The sequence below is a fragment of the Abramis brama genome (assembly GCF_963993115.1).
Source record: "Abramis brama genome assembly, chromosome: 1".
NCBI lineage: Eukaryota > Metazoa > Chordata > Actinopteri > Cypriniformes > Leuciscidae > Abramis > Abramis brama.
This window is the reverse complement of record NC_139963.1, coordinates 48,478,532-48,496,528: the sequence shown is the minus strand read 5'-3', so window position 1 is coordinate 48,496,528 and position 17,997 is coordinate 48,478,532. Positions and strand designations below refer to the sequence as shown.

The 17,997-nt window shown below is 38.9% G+C and overlaps 1 protein-coding gene across 1 annotated transcript; it reads left to right on the top strand.

Moving 5' to 3' along the window:
* The first annotated feature begins 975 nt into the window (after positions 1–975).
* LOC311071038 (interferon-induced very large GTPase 1-like) lies at positions 976–17,529 on the top strand. Its single transcript, XM_084095249.1, has 6 exons — positions 976–1,151; positions 1,703–1,803; positions 7,635–10,297; positions 10,466–10,493; positions 10,641–10,729; positions 12,230–17,529. The coding sequence occupies exons 2-6, from the start codon at positions 1,704–1,706 to the stop codon at positions 16,892–16,894; spliced, it is 7,545 nt and encodes a 2,514-aa protein (XP_083951375.1). The 5' UTR covers positions 976–1,151; position 1,703; the 3' UTR covers positions 16,895–17,529.
* Positions 17,530–17,997: the final 468 nt, after the last annotated feature.

The following is a 17,997-nucleotide window of genomic DNA, read 5'->3' as shown; positions in this document are numbered from 1 at the left end:
CCGCCACACCATTGGACTGATTTTACATGTGCTTCAAGACGTCATCACGCAAAGCGTTCCCCATAGCGTCATTCTCGACGCAACGGGAGTTCCCTTGAAAGGGAACCAAAGGAAGAAGGCTTGCAGCATTGCTGTGTCAACCGTGGTAAATACAGGAACAGGAACATCATTCATGAACTTAATATATGATATATTTGAAATTAATTACACTTAATGTGCATTAAGTGCGCCGAAAAGATGGCATTTAATTCACACTTAAGTGTATATATTTAAAGTATATTATTTATGTAATAAGTACACTTTATAAAAGTACACTTTAGTGCACTTTTTTTTCCACAAGGGAAATCCTGCAGACTGAACCACAGTAGGGAAACCACCGTTAAAACAGACACACATATTTATCATGAACAACAATCTACAGAAACCTTTTCTCAAAGCTCCCTGACAACCCCAAGTTATTTAATAAAAGCTGAAAATCAAACCTATAAATTTATGTCACAGTCTAAGCCTAAAAATTATGGGATTAAATAAATCATAAAGTTCATCTTCTCCAGTGAGACATTTATACACTATTATCTTCATTTACACATATCAATTTCAAGAATTAATATCTGAGATTAAAGGAATATTTATGCTAATCAATATTAAACGGCATCATTTCACACAACACAAACATGTTGACATTTATAAACATGATTTACTCACTTTATCACTTTATTTCACCTCAACACACACACACACACACACACACACACACACACACACACACACACACACACACACACACACACACACACACACACACTATTCTTGTCAATTTTTATGTATGTGTACTCTGTGTCTCTGCACACTAACATGTTCTTCTCTTCAAAGAATTTGTAATGTCACCCCTCATCCTCTATAGCAGATGTTACTCTTTGTGGTCTGTAAGTTTCCTCTTGAGTGGGAGGAGTTTAACCTGAAATTGAAAGTGATAGTTTGAATCTGACCAGCTTTTGAAAGACAATCGCATCTCGGCACAGAAGGAAATCACTTTAAATTAATTTCAAAGTGTTTAAGAAAAAGTTAAAGCGTTTTATGAGTCTAATGAAAAAAAGACAAGTCCAACTCCTTAAGATAAAATAAAGGAGGAGCTTTGAGGAACAGAAAACGTGAGTGATGCTTCATACAAAAATACATGCTACGCAGTTATAAACATGAAAATGTTATAAAATATATGAAGAATGGCTGCTGTACATTCATGTCTCACACTGGAACTGTTTTTTTTTTCTTTTTCTAAATATGTTAAATCATATTTTAAGGCCCGAGGTCAGTCACAGAGATTGAATTTGTAAAGAGGCTAAGATAGTATGAAAAATACCGAACTGATATTAATTATAAACATGATGATGTAGTATAAACATGACAAGGTCTTAATTATGGGTAAACCAGGAACGGTGAACTCCAGAAAGAATATTAGTCGAAAAAGATAATAGAGAAATTAAAGTGGTGGAGTAATAGTTTTAAGTCTCACAATAACAGCTATTAGGAAGTACTCTATATTCTACAATGCTTAAAAACACAGAGATTTAAACAATAAATCAAAGACACTTGGTGCAAAGTGAACTTTATACTTTTATATCAACATATTTTAATATGTGGGAGTTCACATACAGTAACTGTTACCTCGCTGATCTGTTTCTGCACTGTGTTTTGTCTTAAGTATGGATTCAGTGGGAGTGAATGTGATTGAAACAGCAGCTCTTGGGAGACCCTTCCAGCTTGGCATGCTGTATGACTGCAGAAAGGATGAATTAATACCAGGTATCAATATATAAATTAAATCTGAGAACTAATAACAACATATAAGAGACTTAACCAGACCTGCACTAGCAGTACATAGTCTATGTCAGGGTTCTGCTCTAGCACCCTTGTCTGAATTGTCTTTGTTTCATGTTTCAGTGTACGTTTTGTGCTTGAGGGCTTTGTGCCTCATGCTATAGCCTTTTTGCTCTGGTCTTGGCTCAAGTCATGTACACAAGTTCTGTTTCATTCCTCCTGACCACCAGAGGCAGTGTTTAAGCACTAGTGGATTATCACAGAGCCAGCTAGATATGTCAAGATAATATACCAACAAAGTCTGTGATAGTTGTTAGTGTTCATCACATTGATATGTTGATGATTCCCCTCCATCTTTATTATTTATATGCAGATTTTGTGATACGCTGTGCTCTTCTGTGCAACCCAACGACCAATTGTCAAGGTGTGGTTATATTCTCGTTACTGCTTTACTCATTATAACCTTGTAGCAAAAGTTTCTCTTTTACTGAAGTGATCATGGCTCACGATTCTATTGCTATTGGATTTCCATTGATATGTAAGCTGTGTCCTAATACGCTTCTCCCTGACAGTGGCCATGATATTTGTCTGTCCTGTTTGGGAATTCAGCATTTGAGAGAAGCTATCATAATCTGCTGTAATGTCTGCTGGTGCCCCAAATCAAAGAAGAAAGCAACTTCACAGGGTAAGCATATGTAGGAGACTTCTAAGACAGTTGCTGTCCTTAGAGATGTCAGAGCTAAATGTCTTCTTCAATTGCTTCAGCCTGTGGTGCCTGCCATGCCTGTAACTATAACACGACAAAGAGGGTTCAAGAGAATTGAGGATGAGCCTTTTAGTTCCTCTTCTCCTGCACATCATGCTGAGTTTGATGTGATCTCTACAAGTACTTCTGATTATTTTATCCAAGATCATTTTGATGATGTGGATGTACCCCCAGGAGGCTCATTTTTTTATTATTATTATTTTTTTTTTTTATAGCAGCTGGATGTTCTATTATTGATTTGGTTTAGTCAGGACTAACTCTGTCCTTCTCGGATGGTTCTGAAGATGGTCCTGGTTTCCCTGTTTCTTAGATTCAGTTTCAAGGAAGAGGTCTACCAATTTGAGGTCCTACCTTTCAGACTGTCTCTGGCCCCTCATGTCTTCACAGGGTGCATGACTGCAGCTCTTTATCTGCTATGGTTCAGAACGATGCGAATCCTGCCTTGTTTTGATGACTGGCTGCTGTCTGCCTCCAAGAGACAGCAAGATGTCCACAACACCAGGCTTCTTTTGGAGCATGTGCGGAAGCTGGATCTCACGAAGAATGAGGCAAAGAATTGCCAGTAAAGGGCCACAATATCAAAGCAAAGAGTGTCAAAGATTGTAGGTCTGATCACTATGGCATACAAGAAAAACCAAAAGCCTCTGCCACGAGGTATCTCTTGTCATTCCACTAGGGCTGTGTCTAAATCTTAGGCTGATTTTAGAGGAGTTTCTATGGTGGATTTTTGTGCAGCTGATATTGGGCTTCTCCCTGTACTCTTGCCCGCTTCTACAATGTTGCCACCCCTTATGCTGTCAGTTCAGCAGTTCTTCAGGAGCAACCTTGACTATTTTGCAACCTTGACAGTTCTTCAGGAGCAACCTTGACAGTTCTTCAGGAGCAACCTTGACTATTTTGCAAGTCAGTGGCATTGTTCATGACTATGTTGGTAGGAGTCATTCACTAATGCTTAAGCACTGCCTCTGGTGGCCAGGAGGAATGAAACAGAATGCTAATTACATAGGTAACTGTGGTTCTCTGAATTCCGGAAGCGGCCAGCTCAGCCATGATGTCGAGCCCCCGTTAATCCTCCAAGCGGTTGGTGAAACACCACCCCTTTGACGGGCAACCCAGAGATGAAAGGAGCTGCTCTTCCCCCGGAGGAGGACCATGTGGAGAATCTTTTGTTCAGATTTGTTCTTTCCCAAATTTTCAATGAAGAGTAGTTTCCTCTATCTCTGGGTCCCAAGAGGGTGTGTTTGCGTGTGCGCAATGCAATGCCTTGCCATCCTCAGCCCCCTCTTCTGTCGCCACTGGGCAGCTGCATATGTTTTGAGGATGTGAGGAAGCCTCCTCACGCACCCTCTGCCCAACCGTGGAACCAGGTAAGTGTTGCAACACACACTCAGACCCCACTTTGGGCCGTTATGCCATCCGAGTCGGGTCCCTGCTTTCCACCTCTCTGCCTCACTGGGAGTAAGTGTTTGCTTGTATGCTTGTACGGTCTCTGGAGGCCTAGCTAGCACTCCCCAGCCCATCTCGCTGGCTCATTTGGACTATCAGACTTGCCTATGCAATTCAGTTTGCCCACCGTCCCCCCAAGTTCAGGGGCATTCAATTCACCTCTGTGCAGGACAAGGGTCCTCCTATCTTACGGGTGGAGATCGCAGTCCTACTGGCAAAGGAAGCAATAGAGCCGGTCCCTCCAGCTGATATGAAGATAGGGTTATACAGGCGCTTCTTCATTGTACCCAAGAAAGGCTGTGGGTTACGGCCAATCTTGGACCCTGCGAGTGTTCAAAATGCTATGTCAATGTGCATCCGTCCCCGAGATTGGTTTGCAGCAATCGACCTGAAGGACGTGTACTTTCATGTCTCGATTCTCCCTCGACACAGACTGTTCCTACCCCTTGTGTTTGAAGGGTGGGCATATCAGTAAAAAGTCCTCCCCTTTGGGCTGTTCTTGTCACCTCAGGTCTTCACGAAGTTTGCAGAAACGGAATTCGTCGGTATGTTCTGTTGTGATGTTCCAAAACCCCCAAAAAATGCAAGCACACCGATTCCATATTTATACCTGCGCTGCAAATCTCGCATACCAATGTGCATTGGCTTGTTTAGTTTACAGTTAACGACTGGGCTCTCAGGCAAAATCCCAATTCATCAGAATGTTCCAATGTGACGTCTCCATTCCCTCCTTTAGGGAACAAGGGTTACATACGTAACAGAGACGTTACCTATGTAACTAGTGTTACTTTTTCTAGCTTCTTTTCTACAGTTATTTACTATAGTTTTCTAGTCTAGTTATTTTCTCTAGTTGTCTGCTTTAGCGGTTTACTTTAATCTTCTGGTCTAGTGTTCTACTTTAGATATTTGCTTTAGTTATTTCTTCTCACCAGTTTTTCTAGTTATTGCTTTAACCCTCTGGGGACCATAAACGAAACTCGTTTTTTTTTTTAGCAATGTAAATTAAGTTCATAATGCTCTGTTAATTTTGATCTTTCATTTTCGTGTTATACATCAATCGATCCTGTTCAGTTTCTATTTTTTTTCTGTGTACTCACAATAAAAATAAAGTGTTTTGCTTTTTGCCAAATAAAGAAAAATTAACATGATGCAAGTTCTGCACTCTCTCTATCCGTGAACTCCAATTTGAAACGCGTTCGAAAATGATCTGTAACTCCGCGAAAATTCAGTCAAACAGGCAAACATACCCACGGGCATCAAGCTTGAGATCGCATCTTTTAAATGAAGTAATTTTTATAAAAAACAAATATTCCCAGCTTGTGAAATCTGTATTAAAAGAGAGCGATTCCAGATGAGCTCATTAGAGCTCATTCAAATGTAATGTGACCACACCCCGGAGAGCGCGCGCTATTCAAACGCAAATTCTGAGAACCATTTCAGTCCTGTGAAGCGCCCATCAGCTGTAAACACAGCGCGCCGCGAGTGATGCATAATATAGCCTACATAACAAACAGTGAGCAATAGATCCCGCTGAGGAGTGAGGTAGGCTAAGTTATCTTTTCTCAAGTGTTAATGTGGAATAACGTTATGGAATAACGTTAGTGTAGGCCTATGTAAACTGCAAAAAGATGAATCGCGTTTCTGTAGATGAATGAAGGGTACATATTTGTAAAGATATGTACCCTTCAGGTTCTCAGAATTTGCGTTTGAATACCGCGAATGAATGTTTGCCTGTTTGAAACAGAATGTTTGCCTGTTTGACCTAAATATGAATAGTGTGTCTGTGTGTGAAAGAATAAACCGCTTTAATCAACTAAAATGCTTGGCTATACTGAGATGAGTAAAAATCGACTGAAATATGTTGAAATAAAATGTCTGTATAAGCAACATATTAAACTGCAAATTAACATTTATATGCCCTAATATTTCATAAAAACAACGTTATAGTCAGGCGAAATATGAAAGACAACATTTTGTTGACTAGATTTGGGTACAGTTTTTACTGTAGAATATACTGCCACATCAAATATATATATATATATATATATATATATATATATATATATATATATACTATTTTTGTCAAAAATAAAGTCATCAACTAAGATGTTAGATGTTCCAATGTTGGCTATATTCAAACTAATGAATACATATGATAAAAATGTAGGCCTATAATCTTTTTTTTTTTTTTTTACAAAGAAAGAGTACACTTGAAATATTGTTGAAATTGTAATTATTGTTGTAATTGTAACCTTTTTAATAAAATAGCAAAACATATGATAAAATGTAGGCCTATAATCATTTTTTTTTACAAAGAAAGAGTACACTTGAAATATTGTTGAAATTGTAATTATTGTTGTAATTGTAACCTTTTTAATAAAATAGCAAAACATATTTACAAGATAGATGTAAGCAAACCCCCCCCCGCATATTGGCTTTCCAAGTAAAACCTGTCTTACCCAATTTAAATCAATGTATTGTTTTATGTGAACAATAAAGCAAGACTATTTTCACATAATTTTGAAGCCAGAACTCGAAGCGACAACATCCATTAGTCAAAAGTCTTGTGGACATATATTTAGTATGTGTTTTGTGGTCTTATTTCAGCAACTTTCATTTTTATTTTTTTCAATAACCACGCATAAACATTATTCTCTTAAAAATACAAACATGTACATACATGTTACTTACATATTATGGTAGCCCCGTTTGTGCTATATAGAGTGAATTTACACCTTTGCCATTAACATGTTTATAAATAACTGAAAAAAGCACAAATGTCAGGGCATGTCAAAACATCCCAAGGGCCCCAAAAACACCCTGGTCCCCAGAGGGTTAATCATTTACTGTGCTGTGCCTCATCTTGCTGTCTTGTATCTCTTTTCTGGACTTGTGGTGCCTTGTCTTATACTGTCCTGTTGTGCTGTATTCCTTGTGTGTTCTAGTGCTCTTTCCAGTCCTGCCCTGCCTGAGGTTCATGGGGCAGAGTTTCTCTCCACCGGTTGTCCTGGGCTTTTGCCCGGTACCTGAGCTCTCTATACTCCACTTGTGATTGGCCTGTTTCCTGTCTGGTTGTTAGGGTGGTCTGTCCCTGTCACTGCCTCCTGCCTGGTCCTGCCTATGCCACCCAGTGAGCCCTTCAAACTGTCTTCTCCTTGGGGCTGATTCCCAGAGACATCCTCAGCCTGTCTCTCTCATCCCTTTGACCTCTCCCTGCTGGTTGGAGTCAGGGTCAGGACTTGGTGGCCCACTGCTTTTGTCTTAAGTGTCTGTCAAGAAAGTTCCTGTGTTGCATCTATCTTCATTTGGGCCTTCTTTCTATACAGAGTCTACAATATTTGATCCTCAAGACACTTTCTTTGTTCTTTCTGATGCCATAGTTTTACTCAACATAGGCTAGAAATAACCATGAATATGTTTGTAGTTTTGCTGAAAAGGTCTTTATATTGTATATTCTAGTCAAATACCCTAAAAACAGATGCAGACAAGCATTTTCCCTACTTTTATTGTCTTAAACTGCATTAACCACCTTCCGAATTTTTAAACAAAATGTATTTCTAATAAATTGACTGTTGAGAGTTAAAACACATTTTTCCTGTTGCAGGGGTCAGACTTTGGAGTAAAGAGCAGCTGCAGCAGAATAGTTCCGCTCATTCCCAAAGTAATACAAGGTTCAATGTTACAGCTTCAGACTCCATTCAGGACAAATCTAAAATACTAAATATTGACAGTGGACTCAAACTGAGTCTTTTAAGTGATCTCATCCATGTTAGTGGAGCAGCAAAGTATCTCAAAGACATCAAGACGTCTTTCAAACAGCAGAGACTGACGCTACATTATCATTCAACCAGCAGGTTTGAAGAACTGACCATTAATCATTTGCCTTCTGTAAATAATGCTGAGGATGATGATACAGCTACACATGTGGTGACAGCAGTGCTGTATGGAGCAGATGCCTGCTTTGTTTTTGATAGAGAGGTTTCCTCAGATGAAGACAAAAAAACAGTAAAAGGAGAAGTAAAAGTGGCTCTTGAGAAACTACAAGGCATCGTTTCAGTAGATGCAAATGTTGATCTAAGTGTAAATCACAGTCAGAAAACTGCAGTCAAAAAATTCACTTGTACATTTTATGGCGACTTCCAGCTACCGTCTAACCCGACCTCTTTTGAAGATGCTTTGAAGGTTTTTGCTGATCTTCCAAAACTGCTGAAAGAAAACCAAGAGCTGGCGGTTCCACTGAGAGTTTGGCTTTATCCTCTGGACAAACTTCACTCAAGAGCTTCAAAACTTCATAAAGACATCAGCATGGACCTAATCGTGGAGATTGAATCAGTGATTGAGAGTTTAAATACAACAGAGATGAAATGCAGTGACCTTCTGAAAGACTCGCCTGCTCTGACTTTTGCTGCATTTAATGATAAAATTCTGCACATGAAGCACAACTGCTACAAGTACAAGTTGAGACTCGTGAAGACGCTCGGCTCTCTGCTGCCAAACATCCGTGGAAATGTGATGAAGGAAACTGCACTGGATGATCTTCTACAAAAACATGATGAATCTCCATTCAGAGGACATGACCTTGCAGAATGGCTGAAAGTTAGAGAGAAAGAGTCTAATATCATTAACACAATCCTCAGACAGCTGAAGGATGCTGGTGCACAGGTAGAAGTCAACCTAGATGCCATCTTGATGGATCTGGAAGTTGGAAATCTGGTCAGCTACACGTTCACATCACTGAACTGCTCAGATGTGCTCCATAAACAAAAGGCATATCTGAGTCCTTCAACACAAGGAGGAACTGATGAGAAAAGCTCTGATTCAATGCAAAAGTCTTGGCTCACTACTGAGATCCAACAGATCATGAAGAGCAACTTAAATATATTTAAGAATTTGATTGATTCAAACGACTGTGAACCAGCCAAGTTTATTATTTCCTCAAATGAAATGGAGAATAATCCAGGTTCTTGCATTCTCCTGTATGAAAATGGATGTAATGAAGCTATTTGCTTTATTCCTCCATCCAAACCAGCCTGTCCAATCACTGAAGAGGTCAAAGAAAACACTGTGACTTTAAAGGTTCCTCCGTCATGTCCTGCTACAGTGGAGCTCAGATTACTGTATAAACCGAAGCAGGACACAGTCTGGAGATCTGAACCTGTGATGAAGGATGAAGACACAGTTACTCTGACTGATCTGAGAGAAGAAACTGAGTATGACATCAAGTGTGCAGCGGTGGGGAAACTCAACTACACCATAGACAGTGATGTCATCCATCTAAGGGTCATAGAGAAGAAGCTTCTCATGGCAACAGAGTCTGTCATTGAAAATCTGAGTTTTACCGAAAACAAGTGCAGTGAACTTTTGCAAGACACCAGGATAACCACATTCAGTTCATGTCACAAAAAGATTGAAGATATGAGGCGATACTGCCAAATCTACAGACAAGATTTTGATAAGACAATTAATTTGCTGATCCAGTCCATTCAAGCCAGTGAAGAAGAAACTTGTGCTTTGACCAATCTTCTACAAGCTCACGAGGAGTCTCCATTTAACACACATGACCTAATGGAGTGGATTAGAGAGAAAGAGAAAGAATTAAATACAGTTGGGGAGTTTCTTCAACAATTATTGGACTGTGGAGCTGAAGTGAAAATGAGCTTAGACACAGTTTTGTCAGATATTAAGGTGGAGAATGTGGTTTGCTACATGTTTTGTTCTCTTGAGCAGACAGACAAGCTGCTTTCTGAACAAGAAAATTACCTGAAAACTCAAACAGTGTGGAAGAATCCAGAAATGTCTCCTCATGCTTTGACATGGCTAACTGGAACCATCAGGGAGAAAATGAGAGAACATTTAATAATGTTTAAGGAGCTAATGACATCACATGGCAGTCAATCGACTAAATTTATAGTCTCCTCAAAGGAAACAGAGAATAATCCTGGCTCTTGCATTCTCCTTTATAAACATGGATGTGATGAAGCTGTTTGCTTTACTCCTCCATCACAACCAGCCTTTCCAATCACTGAAGAGGTCAAAGGTGACACTGTGATTCTGATGGTTCCTCCATCATGTCCTGCTACAGAGGAGCTCAGATTACTGTATAAACCGAAGCAGGACACAGTCTGGAGATCTGAACCTGTGCTGAAGAATCAACACACAGTTACTCTGACTCATCTGAGACCAGGAACTGAGTATGAGATCAAATGTGCAGCGGTGGGGAAACTCAACTACACCATAGACAGTGACGTGATCAAAGTCGTCACTAAGGTATGAGTATAATTTATCAAATATCAGCTAAAGAAAAACATTTATTAAGTGATTGAATAGAAATACATGCATATTTATGAATGACTTGTACTTTATATATAATTTTTTCCTTTATTGCCAATTGTATCATTTAATCAGTTGTTAATTAGAATCAAATGTGTCTTTCAGCAAAGTACAAGGAACCAAGCAGTTAAGAGTGGGTAATATTTTTCTATATATGTATATGAAATATTTAATATTTGACCATAAACCAAATGTATCTGTGAATCTAAATGCTGTAAATGTGCATTATAGCTTATGCCTTCCACTAAAATAGATCAACCATGATAAATGTTTTTACCAGGTGTACACAGAGAGGGGAGAGAGGATTATGAAAGAGAGGATGAGGAGCAGATGAATAAAATCTGTGCTGAAACAGATGATTCAGTTCAGGTGAGTGTTCAGAGAAACCTGGAGAGATCTAAATCATGTTCTTCATTGTTTGTCACTACATTAATCTAGTATAATATCCCATTAAGGGAAACAGATAGTAATATTCTGCTGAACTACAGTTACACTGAAAGCATTTTGATTGAATGCACAGAAAATAAGACTTAAGACTTTTGTCATAAGACTTTTTGGAAATAGTCTCATTTTACAACTCCCCCAGAGTTAAACAGTTTAGTTTTACCGTTTTCGAATCCATTCAGCCAAACTCCGGGTCTGGCGGTACCACTTTTAGCATAGCTTTGGATAATGAATTGAACCGGACAAGACCATTAGCATCTCTCTCAAAAAAATGACCAAAGAGTTTAGATATTTTTCCTATTTAAAACTTGACTCTTCTGTAGTTACATCGTGTACTAAGACCGACGGAAAATGAAAAGTTGCGATTTTCTAGGCTGATATGGCTAGGAACTATACTCTCATTCCTGCGTAATAATCAAGAAACTTTGCTGCCGTACCATGAGTCCAGCAGGCATAATGATTGAGGCGTAATGCGGTTGTGCTTCAGGCGACCTGAGGTCAATCACCTTTCGTGATTTAAAAAGTTCTAATTAAAACAGTAATAATAAATGTTAATAAATGTTAAATAAGAGAACCGCAAATAAGAGTCTGACTCTATAAATAGCTGATTAGAAAACATGGAAGTTGAAAGAAAGAAAAGAAAAACTATTACTATTATCTAAGCATACAAAAGCAAATCTGAACAAATTATAAAGAATATACTTTCCGTCTCCGAGAGAGTGAGACAGAGAAATATGTAGCCTATCATATCAGACAAAGTTTAAAACATTTATTTAGACATATCAAGTTGTAGAAAATGTATGTGTGACTTAGTGGATAATTAGGCTACTCTTGACAGTGAGCGTTTGGTTTCTGAGAGAGGGAAACTCTCTCTTCTGAGAGACAAAACGTGGCTTTTTGATTTGAGATCTTGCTTTACTTATTCCATTCATTTGTGAATCATATCATACAAGGTTTAAATAATTTCAATATACAAATAAAATATTTAAACGTGTGTAAAAAAAAATATATAATGTAGTATTTTAGTTGATTTACTCTCGCCAAGCTCTGATTTCTGAGAGACAGGCGGATGGAGAGGCAACAGCAACGCGTGACTTTGATCTGTGCTCATTTCATTTATAGTGTTTACTCATTCACTTCACACATTCATTATTGCATAGTGATTTTACAGGTTTATGTAAAATATCATGCTTTCCCCTGGCTCGCCTGTTATCCTTTAAACACGATGAGTGACTGTGTCAGCCTCAGACGAATATTATTCAGCAGAATTATTCGTTATCCATTATTTGTTTTGAAGCCATTATCTGTGCCTTTCCGAATAAGGTATTCGGCTTCAGGCAAACCCTTAGTAATAATAATAATAATAATAATAATAATAATAGTGGATCATGGTTTTAAATTATTGTATTATTCTCTATTAAAAAGGAAGAAAAAAAGAACATTGGAACAGCAGAAGTCAGAGCTGATCAACACCTACAACAGGAAGACACTAAAAAGATGGATAATCTGTTTCACAAACTTCATCTTGAAGGCAACTGTCACAATAAACTGAGAGCTGCAGATGTTCTTCAGTTAACATCTGCACATTCATTACAGTCTAATGAGTCTTGTGCTGAAGAGGAGCTGGTTCAGACGTTCATACAAAAACTACTTATGATGAACTACAGAGCAAGATACATTAAAACTAAAGAGAACAATGAGGACACTCAACAAAGAAACAATAACACATCTGAAGACAAGAGTGATGTTTTTCATGACACATCTTTGTCTAACAAAGGAACAAGCCAATCTGATCGCATTCACCCGATGGATGTTCAGATGGCTGTGATTCATTGTGCTGATGGTTTCCTGAAGCAGCTGATGGTCACTAAACTGTCCCAGTGTCAGTACGCTCTGCCTCTGCTTGTTCCTGATCCAGACACACAACAGATTGAGTTTCCTCTCTGGACATTCAGACAAATCAACAAGAGCTGGAAGATGAGAAACACCAACAATGAGATCATCAGTCAAACCCATCCGGTCTACAGGGCACACACTCCAATGGTGTCTTTCTTCAGGTTTGGCTCTGTGTCCTCATCCAAGTCTCAGCTGATGAACAGTCTGATCAATGAGAAACACAACACGTTCTTCCACAGGAACTGCCCAGGCAGCAGCAGAACCAGAGTCCTGATGGATGGAGTGGTGGAGATCGCCTGGTTCTGCCCCTCTGGATCAGATGATGATAAATTCACTGACTGTGTTGCGTTCTGTAATCTACACGGTGATGCAGGAGATCATGAGAAACAGCTGCAGATCCTCACTGAAATGGCCTCAGTCAATGTTGTTCTTCTACCACGACTCGACAGGCATTACAAAAGTGCAGCAATAATCCAAAACCTGTACAAGGACCAAAAGCCACTAATTTTTCTTTTTACTGAGGATGATTCTTCTGTACGTAAGACAAAGCAAGGGAAATTCAAAATTGGTCTGAAAGACAGAAATCAGTCAGAAGTATCTGAAGAACTCAGAAGAGTTATAAATGACTGTCTTTCAGAATCATCTTCCACTTTCAGACTTGAAGATTTGTCCAAACACTCAGACATCAGAGTAGATGAGGAAGATGATGAAGACTGCAGGAGAGGAAGAGAAGCAGCACAACAGATGATGAGTTTACTGGAGAAGAAAGATCTGATAGAAATTAAGGAATCATTTCTGCCTCATCAGGGGAAACTGTGGCATCAGTGGAGTCAGAAGAACCAAGACTTACATCGACCTCAAGGAGATGAGGCAAAAATGGACCTCAGTAGAAAACAAACCGAAATGCAGGAAATCCGTCAACAGCAGCATGAATTTGACATCAGTGTGTTTATTAAAGTCTTTATAAAACAAATGAACTTGCATACTCAACATGAGAATATATTTTTCATCAAATGGCTTGGAATCCTGCTGGATGAACATACATCAGCTGATCTTTCTGAGCAGATCAAAGCTGAACAAACTGACCTTGAGAGAATATCTGAGGAACTTGTGACTGCAGCAACATTTGGTTTGGAGCACATCATGAGGGAGATCGGTCAGATCTATGAATCATGTTCATCTGTGAAGAAGAACAAGAAAGATCTGCAGTTTGACTTCTCTTCTCTCCCGAGTCTTGCAGCAGAGATGATGATCTCTGGATTTCCACTGGAGCTGATGGATGGAGATGCTGCTCATGTTCCTGTGATCTGGATCTCTGCTGTTCTAGATAAACTGATCCAGAAACTGGGAGACCAGAGAGTCTTTGTGCTTTCAGTTTTAGGGTTTCAGAGCTCTGGGAAATCCACCATGCTGAATGCCATGTTTGGACTCCAGTTTGCCGTCAGTGCTGGCAGGTGCACCAGAGGAGCTTTCATGCAGCTGGTCAGAGTCTCAGACGAGATGCAAACACAGATGAACTTTGACTATATTCTGGTTGTTGATACTGAGGGTCTTCGTGCTCTAGAACTGGCTGGAAGATCAACAAGACATCATGACAATGAATTGGCCACATTTGTTGTTGGTCTTGCAAACCTGACCTTGATCAACATCTTTGGAGAAAACCCATCTGAGATGCAGGAAATTCTTCAGATTGTTGTTCAGGTCCTCATGAGGATGAAGAAGGTCAGACTGAATCCCAGGTGTGTGTTTGTGCATCAGAACGTCTCAGACGTCACAGCTGGAGAGAGAAACATGGAGGGAAGGAGACGACTTCTGGAGACACTGGATGAGATGACAAAACTTGCTGCTAAAGAGGAAGACTGTGATGCAGAGTGTTTTATTGATGTCATTAGATTTGATGTACAGAATGATGTGAAGTATTTTGCTCAGCTCTGGGAGGGAAACCCACCCATGGCACCACCAAACCCAAACTACTGTGAGAATATTCAAGAACTAAAGAAAACTATTGTGTCTCATGCTTCAAAGTCACACGGAACAATGCTGATAGACTTAAAAGATCGTATTAAAGATCTCTGGGAGGCTTTACTGAATGAACAATTCATCTTCAGCTTCAGAAATTCTCTGGAGATTTCAGCCTATAGGAAACTGGAGACAAAATACAGCAAGTGGTCCTGGACTCTTCACAGTGCCATGATGGAAACTGAGAACAAACTACACAACAAAATAGAAAATAGAGCATTTTATGAGGTTGAGGAAACTGATCTTCAAACAGAACTGAAGAAGACAAGTGAAGAAGTGGAGAAATCAATGTCAGAATTCTTTGAGAAAGACACAGATGCAGAAATACTGATTCGGTGGAAATCATCATTTGAAATTAAAATAAAAGAGATTCAGGAAAACATTGTGAGAGAAACAAAGAAGAAATTAAACGAGATTCTTCAGCAGCGAGACCTGAAGAAAACCATTGAATCTCAGAGGAAACATCATGAAAACACTCTCTATGAAAAGAGCAAAGAACTTGCCTTAAAACTCAAAGACAAAACAAATGATGAACAAACACTGAAGAAAAAGTTTGATTTGTTCTGGAAGAAAATAATCAGAGACACTCATGCAATCAGAGAGATTGACATAAAGACAGATGTGAGAGAGATCCTCAGTGATGTATATGAAAGTGCTCCTGTAGGGAAGAGGAAGAGGAAGGATATTTTCTGTGTGACCAGTTATGCAGATTATGTACAGTTAAAGAAAACCAGTGGATTTACAGGATCTTTCACAAATGCCTACAGGTCAGCTAAAGAGACATTTAGTCACAGTCTCTCTAAAGAGGATGAAACACAAATAAGATCATTAGTCACAGATGTCATTCAGCAGACAGACAGAATTATTGAATCATTTAATATTTCAAAGATGGGCTACAACATCAGCTGCATTCAACTACTTACAGATTACATCAAGAGAAAAGTAACAGAACATCAGGAAGGATCAGAGAAATATGAGTTCAAGAATGAATTCTTTGTGGATTTGGTTTATTCCATCTGTAAGAGAGCAATTAAGATGATCATTGACCAACACACACTGTTCAGGGAAACAATATGTGTTAAAAAGAGAGAACAATACTACAGTATTTTTCAGAAATACTGTCGTGGAGCAACATCAGCTGTTATTTTTGGTGAGATTATCTGTCAGAAACTTAAAGTGCCCATTGAGCAGAGTGTCTACAAGAAGACTGCCAGAGATCTGGCTGATGAAATAATGAAAAACTGTGAATCACTGAATGGAAACAGATCAAATCTGGAGAAACACATCCTGAAGACACTGGCAGAAGAGGAGGATTTTGACAAATACATGAACTATGTTGAAAATCCCAGAGAGCACTTCAAGAGTTTCATCAGAAATGAAGTCAGTCAGTACATCACTGATAAGTTCAGAGTCAGTGTTTCACACAAGATGAAGGAGAACATTAAACTCCTGCAGAAGAAGATCATGAAAGCAGCACATGAATCTACTGAACATGTTCAAGTGAACAGAGGAGATGTTGGTTTGTGGTTGAGGAGTTTCACACAGAAGCTCTCAGGTGAGCTGATCTTCTCTGAAAAAGACCTCAGAGCAGTGAAACATGATGTTGATGATTTCAACCTCCTAGAAGATGTGATAAGACAAGAACTTCCTGCAATAATGTCTGATATCAGCAGTAGATTGAACGGAAAGACTTTTCCAGCAAATCTGGACTATAAGTTCAGACCAGGTGAGCTTCTGATTGATCACCTCTGTCAGTGCTGTTGGGTTCAGTGTCCGTTCTGTAAAGCAGTCTGCTGCAACATCATAGAAAACCATCATGAAGATCACAGTGTTGCTTTCCACAGATTGAGAGGAATTAATGGCACATGTTCCCATTCAACAAAGAATCTCTGTGCTGATATTTGTACAAATTTAGTGGCAAGTGATCAGTATTTTTATACACCAGATGGAAGTTTCCCTTGTAGAGAATACAGAACAGCAGGGGGAGTTTATGCAGACTGGAGCATCACCCCTGATCTCTCTGAGGTGCCCTACTGGAAGTGGTTTGTCTGCAGATTCCAGAAAGATCTGGAGAAATACTACAATAAAACATTTGAGGAGAGTGGTGAGATACCAGATGAATGGAGAAAATACTCTAAACAGGATGCCGTTGAAAGTTTGGATAAATACATCTAATGGCTCAAAATAAAGAGTGAGCCTCTAACATCTCCTTCAAGATTCTCCTCAAATCACAGTCATAAATGGGTTTCTATTACATTCATCAGTTAAATGAACATCCCAAGTGGTGTTGAAACGACAATAGCTCACTGGGGGTTCCTGTGTGATGAGCAAGAATGTAGTGACCTGACCTGAGGGTGCACTTTGCTCTCGAGTGTCTACAAGGAAGCTTTTTGGCCCCCAAAAAAGTGCTAAATAGGTCTTTAAATATCTTAAACATTTTGCAACTAGGTACTGGAAAGCCTAGGTACTTTCCAGAACCTTATAGTCATGTAGACACAACCTATAAAATGTCTATTGCATAGCAATTTTTTTGCTGTCCCATGCATAGGACATCATGCATTCTGCATAGACCTTACTTCCTTACATTACTTATTTTACTATTCTCCATATTTCATCACTTAGATACAATACTTAGTCATCTTTTAAAAGTAGTACTTAGATTCATGCGTTTATTTCATTTTCAAGTTTATTTCCTACTGAACCTTTTATTTTTACTTGATTCTGTTACTTGTTTTTACATTATTATTCTTATCAGACTTGTAATTGTTATATTCAATTTACTTTTGTTTATTAAAATGTTTTTCCTTATATTCCAATTTTCTTTGATATAATTTCTTATCTGCCTGGATCACACTGCAACAAGTCTTTATGTATTGCCTTCACAATTAATTTACCTATCAAAAAATTTATTTAGGTGCTAATTAACTACACAGAATATTGTTACATTCCCATTAGTCAGAGTAGTTCCTGCAAGACGAGTAAAATCTTCCCTAAGAATATTGACGTGATGTAACCAATCAGGAGAGTAAATTACCACATCATCTAGATAGGCATTACAATTTAGCACATCGGCTAGGACCACATTTACTAGCTGTTGGAACGTAGAGGGAGCATTTCTCATCCCAAACATCATTACAGAGTACTGTAAAAATTAATCAGGTGTCACAAAGGCTGAGAGATCGGAGGCTCTGGGTGTTAAAGAAACCTGCCAATATCACCTTAGTAGGTCCAGTTTAGTGACATACTTTGCTGAACCAACGTTATCTATACAGTCCTCG